The 7,562-nt window shown below is 30.5% G+C and overlaps 1 protein-coding gene across 1 annotated transcript; it reads right to left on the reverse strand.

Moving 5' to 3' along the window:
* Positions 1-6,350: 6,350 nt before the first annotated feature.
* On the reverse strand, positions 6,351-7,350 carry LOC111366517 (RING-H2 finger protein ATL78-like). Its single transcript, XM_022987257.1, has one exon. The coding sequence runs from the start codon at positions 7,291-7,293 to the stop codon at positions 6,625-6,627; it is 669 nt and encodes a 222-aa protein (XP_022843025.1). The 5' UTR covers positions 7,294-7,350; the 3' UTR covers positions 6,351-6,624.
* Positions 7,351-7,562: the final 212 nt, after the last annotated feature.

A 7,562-nucleotide genomic window follows, 5' to 3' on the forward strand; every position in this document is an offset into this window, starting at 1 on the left:
AAAAAAGTCATACAGGTGCTCCATCTCAGTATCCATAGAGCCAGAGGGCAATTTAATCTGCACAAACTGTTTAACTGTAAAATAAATTATACTTATTGTGAGATCAATTACTTGTTTGGAAATTGTGTTAAATTATAATTACTTTTGCATCGTGTACTACAGTTAGAGAATAATGGCAAGGTAAAGTTTGATAAAAATGAATTGTGTTAGAATTGGATTGTGACCCAAATTTTTATTGAGTATTTTATTGGAAATACTATCGTTGGAGTATATTGTGAGTTGGTAGTAGATTTTGAGAAGTCTTGAAAAAATAAAAAAGGACAAGGAGAGTTTTCTCGATTTTATTAGTTTCTTTCCTATTTTAAGTCAAATACTCCGTTATTGATTTTACCTATTGCACTAGGACCTTACATTGTGTTAGACTTGTATTTGAATTAATTCTCCTAGTATGTTAAGGATTGTTGTATTATAAATATGCGTATTTGATCAACTCAGATAGCAATGCAAGGGGGTTGGGTTAATAGAGAGACTCGCAAATAGAAATGCCGGAGGAGAGTCTCATAAGATTCGGCGTAACATATTATAAATTTTTACTCTTGATTGTAATAAATTCTCCATCTTTGTTCGTGATTTTTCTTGTCTTGGGCTTCTGTGTAAATTTTGTATTATTGTGATTGATAATATTTATAGTGCCCATATATTATCTTTAATTTCTAACAAATGGTATCAGAACTATCATTGATTTTTTAACAAGTGATATCAGAAACCAAGGTTCAACGAATTCTAGAAGAGCCGTTTTGGTTTCGCATAAGAGATAGATTTGATCTACTTGGAACGAGGTTTGATTGTTTCGAGAAGGCAAGATTGAAAGTTGATATTTTCGCTTTTGGATTGCAATTTTTTTTTTTCATAACACATTTTTTTGGACGCTAAAAGATATGTTATGTAAGAATCGAGCTATGATAAAGGGACCAAGAAAGTCTCGGTTATATGTCTTAGAAAGCTCAATGAGTCGATACAGTTATCACTAAATTGAAGAAAAGAGGTTCGGTGAGGCTCATTTGATCTTTATGGTTTGATATGCATTAACTCTAATGGAGTTTGTTGTGATCGGGTTTCTCGTGATGATAATTTGAGTAATTTGGTATTTAAAGAACTTGTTAGTATTAAGGGATAAAATATCATATCGAATAAATATGAAAACATAAACTAACATATAAGACCTTGGGCTACTTTCTTGATATGATTGACTTTTTTAAAATGGAACACCAAGTCTTAACATGGTATCAAAGCTTATTAAACTCCAGCGAGCGATTTGATCCAATTAAGACACAATAAATGAGCATACGAAGTTCAAGATTGGTCTACTAAAACGAGTCACTATTTTGCGATGACATTTTAAGCGATAAAATTCACATAGAATAAAAATGAAAACATATTCCAACTTATAAGGTTTTGGGTTACTCCTCTTAATAATGTTGATCTTTTAAGATGAAAATCAAGTCTTAACAGTTACTAGCTTAGCTGTGATCTTGGTAATCTTGTTGCTCGTTGTAATAATTCAAGTAAATTTGATATGCAAGGTAATCCTACGGATAAGCGATGCTTGAATTTAGCCCTCGTTTGAGCCCCATTATTTCTCATTACATTAAAGGGGTGTTTGATAGGTATTTTTATGTAAAAATGCATTTTAGAATAGTAAATTGATGTGAAATGTATGGTTGAAAAATAAGAAAAAAATTTGATTTACGTGTAATATTATTTTAATAAAGAATGTGTGGTTAAAAAGAAGAGAGAGAAAAACGTATTTTAAAGAAAATGACTACCAAACGGGGCCTAAATTAAAATTTTCTCTTTCCTACTTTTGACCACACAATTTTCTATAAAATAATATTACACGTAAATTAAAAACTCTTCAACCACTCATTTTTCAAAAAATATTATTCATCTCATTAAAATATACAAATAATGGGGCTCAAACATCCTCTTAATTCATAGTTGTTGAGATTGCTCTAGTTGGGCTTTATAAAAGAGGTGAAGTAATTTGTTTGAAATGTTTTGTTTGGAGAGATTTTGGAGTTTGTTGAAATGTTAAATTTTATTTTTTTGCAGTGGAATTTGTATTAAGATGGAGTTTGTTATAATTGAATTGTGGCATGAATTTTTGTTGAGTATTTAATGGGAAATATTGTTGAAGTAGTATTGGAAGTTGATAGTAAAATTGGAGAAATCCTGGAAAAGTAAAAGACGACAATGAGAAGGTTTCTCAATTTTAACAATTTTTTCTCCCCTATTCAACTCAAATGCTCCCTTATTGATCTTACCTATTGCAGTAGGACTTTACCTTGTGTTAAACTCTTGTGTATATTAATTATCTTAAAGGAGTGTATTCAATTGAAACTTTTAATGATTTTTTGGAATTTAAAAAGCTTAAGGGTATTCAATGTAAATTTTTTGAGACTCTCTAAAAGTATTAATGTATTTAATCGAGACTTTTTATAGACATTTAAGAAGCCTCCAAAAGTCACGGATTATTTAATTGAGACTTTTACAGACTTTTAAAAAGTCTACAAAAGTTACGGTGTATTCAATTAAAATTTTTTAGAAGTATCTATTAATATTAGTTTATTTAAATTTTAATGAATTTTAGAAACTTTTATGAAAGTCTCTGGAGTGCTAACTTTTAAACAGAAAGTACTCATATAAAATCTCAAAATTTGTCTTCTATTAATCATGAGATTTTGGGAGATATATATATATATATATCATTCTTCCCGTTTTCTTTCTATGAACATTAGATGTATGATTAAATTTTTTTTATTGATTATATTTATTTCCATTTATCTTTTTTCTCTTATTATTGTTTATCTCTATTTTCTATATATATAAAAAATAAATAAAAATTAAGCCCCTGTTTGGCTCTCACTTTCTCTAAATTTTAATGGTTGGAAATTTTTTTTTTTTAAATGTGTGGTTGAAAAAGAATAATTTTTTTTATTTACATGTAATATTATTTTATTGAAAATTATATGATTGAAAATAAGAGAGAGAAAAAAATGAAAGAGAATGGGGGCTAAATTGGATTCTTGCAACTTTTTTCATTTTTTCATTCATTTTTGTGAAAAATATCTATTTTTTATTAAATTATAAATTTTCACATGAAAAATTTATAATTAAATTTAAATATATTGATTTTTATTTATTTTAAAAGTATATTATATATGTATAATTTTGATTATTATTTATTTAATTAAGGTCTTAAATTTTTATTCCTTTATTTATTTTTCTAATTATATGGGAAGAAGGGGAAAGAAAAGGAAAATTGTCAGCACAAACATTTCATATGTGAGAATATCACACTGTCGTAATAAATTCAAGTGAATTCTTTTTCAAATGAAATTCTTCAAAAGTCTTTTAAATTTTACAAAAGATTATAAAAATGAAAGTTCATAACTCTACAAAAGATTTCTACCAATTTCATATAAATTTATAGAAGATTTACAAAATTCACAGAATTTATCATTTAAATAACGTTCATCAAAATTTTCAGAAATCCTAATTGAATACACCTCCCTTAGTATGTTAGGGATTTTTGTAATATAAATTTGTGGTTGATTACACTTATTTATTTGATCTACTTATAGAGTGACATAGGAGGGTCTTAGTTAATAGAGACTTGAAGATAGAGATATCAGGGACGAGTCTTGTGAGATCCCGCATAACATATTGTAACTTCATACTTTTAATTATAATGAGTTTTTCGTCTCTATGTATGTGATTTTTTGTGTCTTGCATGTCCATGTGAATTTTGTGTTCTTATGATTGGTACTTTTCATATTGTCTATACCTTGTCTTTAATTTTTAAAAAGTGATATCAAAGTTATCACCGATTTTCTATCAAATTGCTCTCCTATTTTAGCATGCTAATTGTTAGAAAATCGACGAACCACCTGTTAGAAAATTGAGCCAATTGTAAATATTAAAGACAAGATAATGGAGAAGGTGAAAATAACAATCAGACTAATACAAAATTTGCATGGAAGCCCAAAAGGGAAAAATCAAAATCACGGGCAAAGGCGGATAATTCACTATATAAAAAAAATAAGACATTACAATATATTACAAGGGATCTCACAAGACTCTCCAATGATATTTCTATCTGCAAGTCTTTCTCTATCAACCTGGATCCCCTCGGATCACTTTTGGAGTCGATCAAATAAAAATGTGCAATATGTTTATAATACAAGAATTTCTAACAGATTAAGAAAATTAACATAAACAAGAGTCTAACACAAGATGAGGTCATATTAGAATAGATAAAATCGATAACGAAGTATTTGAGTTGAAAAAAGAATCCAAAATTTGCCAAGAATGTCTTTGACTTCTTCAAGATATAATTTCAACTCTCAGTAGAACTCACAATAGTATTGTGGTCACAACCAAACTCTAACACTAACCAAACATAACCAGTGTATTGCTCATTCACCAAAATATGAAACTTTTATAGTCTTCATCTGCATGTGATTTTGACATTATTTCACCCCACGGTAAGAAAAAGTGCATATTTTATTTCTATGGAAAATTTCACATTTTATTTTTATGGAAGGGAAAATTGAGGATTTCTTGCTTGTATATGTCTGTGTATATACACATGTATTCAAGTTTCCTCACTAATGGAGAAAGACTCAAACTTTGCAATATTGAGTTCGATTTCAAAACACTGTCTCCATTAAAAGAAGTTTTAGAATTTTTGAGTTTCTCAAAACATCTTTTTGAAAAAACTTGTGTTTTCTAGTTCGTTTGATATTAACAGTTATGAGCAATTTGAAATTGTAAATCGTAAAATAAAATAAAAAAGTATCAAATCGTGGGTTACTTAAGATTATTGGTTCACTTATTTATTATTATTTAAAAAAAAAATTTAATCGACCTTTAAATTACAATATATAGTTTTACAATGAAATTACGTAAAATAAAAATATTTACATACTTGTGCTTGGAATGTATGAATTCATAATATAACCTACATGCGATGCATCCCAATGGTGAAAATCATAGATTAATAATTTTTTATAGTTCTGTTATGGAATTCTTGCTATTTGACTTACAAAAAATAATTTTTTGTTTAACTATGATAATAATTGTCATAATTAGCATGAAGCAATTAATGAAATAATATCGTGATTTAAAACTTTAATTCTAAAAGATATTGTGTCAATTTTGATTATACAGGTTATTGGGTTGTGCTGACATTTGACCCAATATGAAGGTGGCTACGCTCATGTCGGAGTTTCTATTAAAACAAAATCCACCTTTTGCTGTATGCATATCTTTGTATCCGTACAAAGTGATAATGCAAATGTGCATTCCCTCTCAGCTTCCACTCTTACAGGGTCCATTGATTGAACATTTCTTCATTTTCTACCTAGTTTTAGATTCTGAATGGATTTGGAATATAAAGTGAATGCATTTCATTTTCTTTCTGAATTATCACTTTCCTCTCTGGTTTCTTTCTGTGGGGGATGGGTTTGGTGGAGGTTTTTCTCCATTTTCTTGACCTTTCAAGTGTTGAAGTTAACCCATTCAAGAACAAAATTTTATAGGCTTGTGGCCATGGTTGTATCTATTAATCAATATATAGTGCAAGCACTTCAGTTGTGCAGGAAAATTAAGAAATGTTAATGCTGCCTTTTTCTTAAAAAATAAAGAAATGAGACACAAATGTACTATGATATTTGCAGAAACACACAACTTTAGTTACTCCAAAGCACTGGCTAAACCATAAGTGGAATAAGCAATTATAATTAACAATTTTTTAAGTACGAAATATCAAACTTTGCAGGTGAATGTCGACTCAGACGCTTTGTCTACGTAAGATTGCTTTGTCTCGTGGGGCTGACAAGAAAACTTAGATTCCGTTTGATTGGAGTGAATTACATGGAAAATGTCACATTCGAGGAATTTATTTTCTACTTTGGTTGTTAGATACGAAAGTGGAAATGGAGTTCGAATTTCAAGTTACAAACACTTAAAGCATGTTTTAGGCCAATTCCGTGGAAAATGCATTCCTATGTGTTTGATGGCTTTTTCTTTTCCAAATTATATGAAATTGATTTGCCTTTTCCACCCTTGCAATCAAATGGACCCTTCGTGCATTTATTTTATTTTAAGTGCTTTGAAGGGTTTTAATTCTTGTTTTGGGACCATTATTTGTGTTGAAGTTAACCGTGGATGACAGTTTTAGTACATTGGATACCACATTGATAGTGAATAAAGAAGAATTAAAATTTGAGTGATTGTCATGGTGTTTGACGTGACTTTGGTGCTGTGGCCCAATAATTCATGTTTTATCAATAGTCATTAATGAGAATTTAAGCAGAAAAGAAATTACTTACAATCATATATACAGTTGGAGCACTAATTTCTAAAGGGCCTAAACTGATACTACCCCAATTCAAAAATCAGTGCAAAATGTTGCCACTTTCCACCTATAACTATACTGACCCTATTTTCTAATTTTCTTGAAGAACAAGAGGCAAAAGGAAAACAATAAACAAAAGTTAAAGAAAGAAAACTAACCCCGTAATCCCATTCTATTACTTGATAGAATCAGCTAAATATATGCTAAGTTTGATGATTTCGTACCAAACCTTCTTCTTGTAAAGGTGCAATCCTGATAAGAACTTCTTGAGGCGGTGGGATTACTGGTGTTGATGTACTGGCCTGGTTGCATCCGACTATTTTTTGACAAGTTTCAATTAGGCAGTGCCTGCAAGTAGGGCAAGACGAGTGTGAATTCAACCATTTATCGATGCACCGGACATGGAATCCATGGTTACACTTTGGTAAGACTCGAACGCGTTCTCCAGCAGCGAAATCTGAGAGGCATATTGCACACTCAGTGTCCAAACCTGGAAGATTAAGATCACCGGTGTAACTTATTATAGGGAATGTTCTGAGAGCCTTTTTCTTTATTCCTGTGTTGGCTAGACGAGCAGATAAGGTATCATCAGAGGATACTAAACTTGAGCACCTTAGTGCACACCTTATGATGGAATTTAATCCGAGCGAACAAATTAAGGCACACAGGAGGACTGATAGGACCATTACAACATTTGCGTCGAACGTGTTGTCCCTAGTTTCTGGACTAGACGGGGAAATTGATGTTGTAGTTGATATCGGAGGTGAACTATAGAGAGGAGCTTGGAGTAACAATCTTCTTGAGTGGACATTTTTCAAGAATTCTTGAATGATAATAGATGAATGGGAGTAGATAAAAGGGGCAGCAACCATTTCTTCTTTGTACTGTGTTTAGAATTTTGTTGACGGAGATTCTCTTCTGAGGTGGTTGCACTTGTGGGAATATATATAGGGGGAAAATGTTAATAGTGTGGATCAACTTTTGGAGTATTAAATGACCCCAAAAATGTATTTTCAAACTAATCCTGATTTTGTCAATATTCTAATGTTTGAAGCCTTCTCAAGGTTTTTTAAATTTGAAGTTCCACTAGGCTTTCCAATCAAACATGGGCCCGACCCACTTTCTCGATAGTAATGGGTCG

This window comes from Olea europaea, chromosome 18 (assembly GCF_002742605.1).
Source record: "Olea europaea var. sylvestris chromosome 18, O_europaea_v1, whole genome shotgun sequence".
NCBI classification, from domain to species: Eukaryota; Viridiplantae; Streptophyta; class Magnoliopsida; order Lamiales; family Oleaceae; genus Olea; species Olea europaea.

Excerpts from the sequence above, each read along its gene's own strand:
- LOC111366517 (XM_022987257.1), bottom strand. The coding sequence starts at position 7,293 with ATGGTTGCTGCCCCTTTTATCTACTCCCATTCATCTATTATCATTCAA.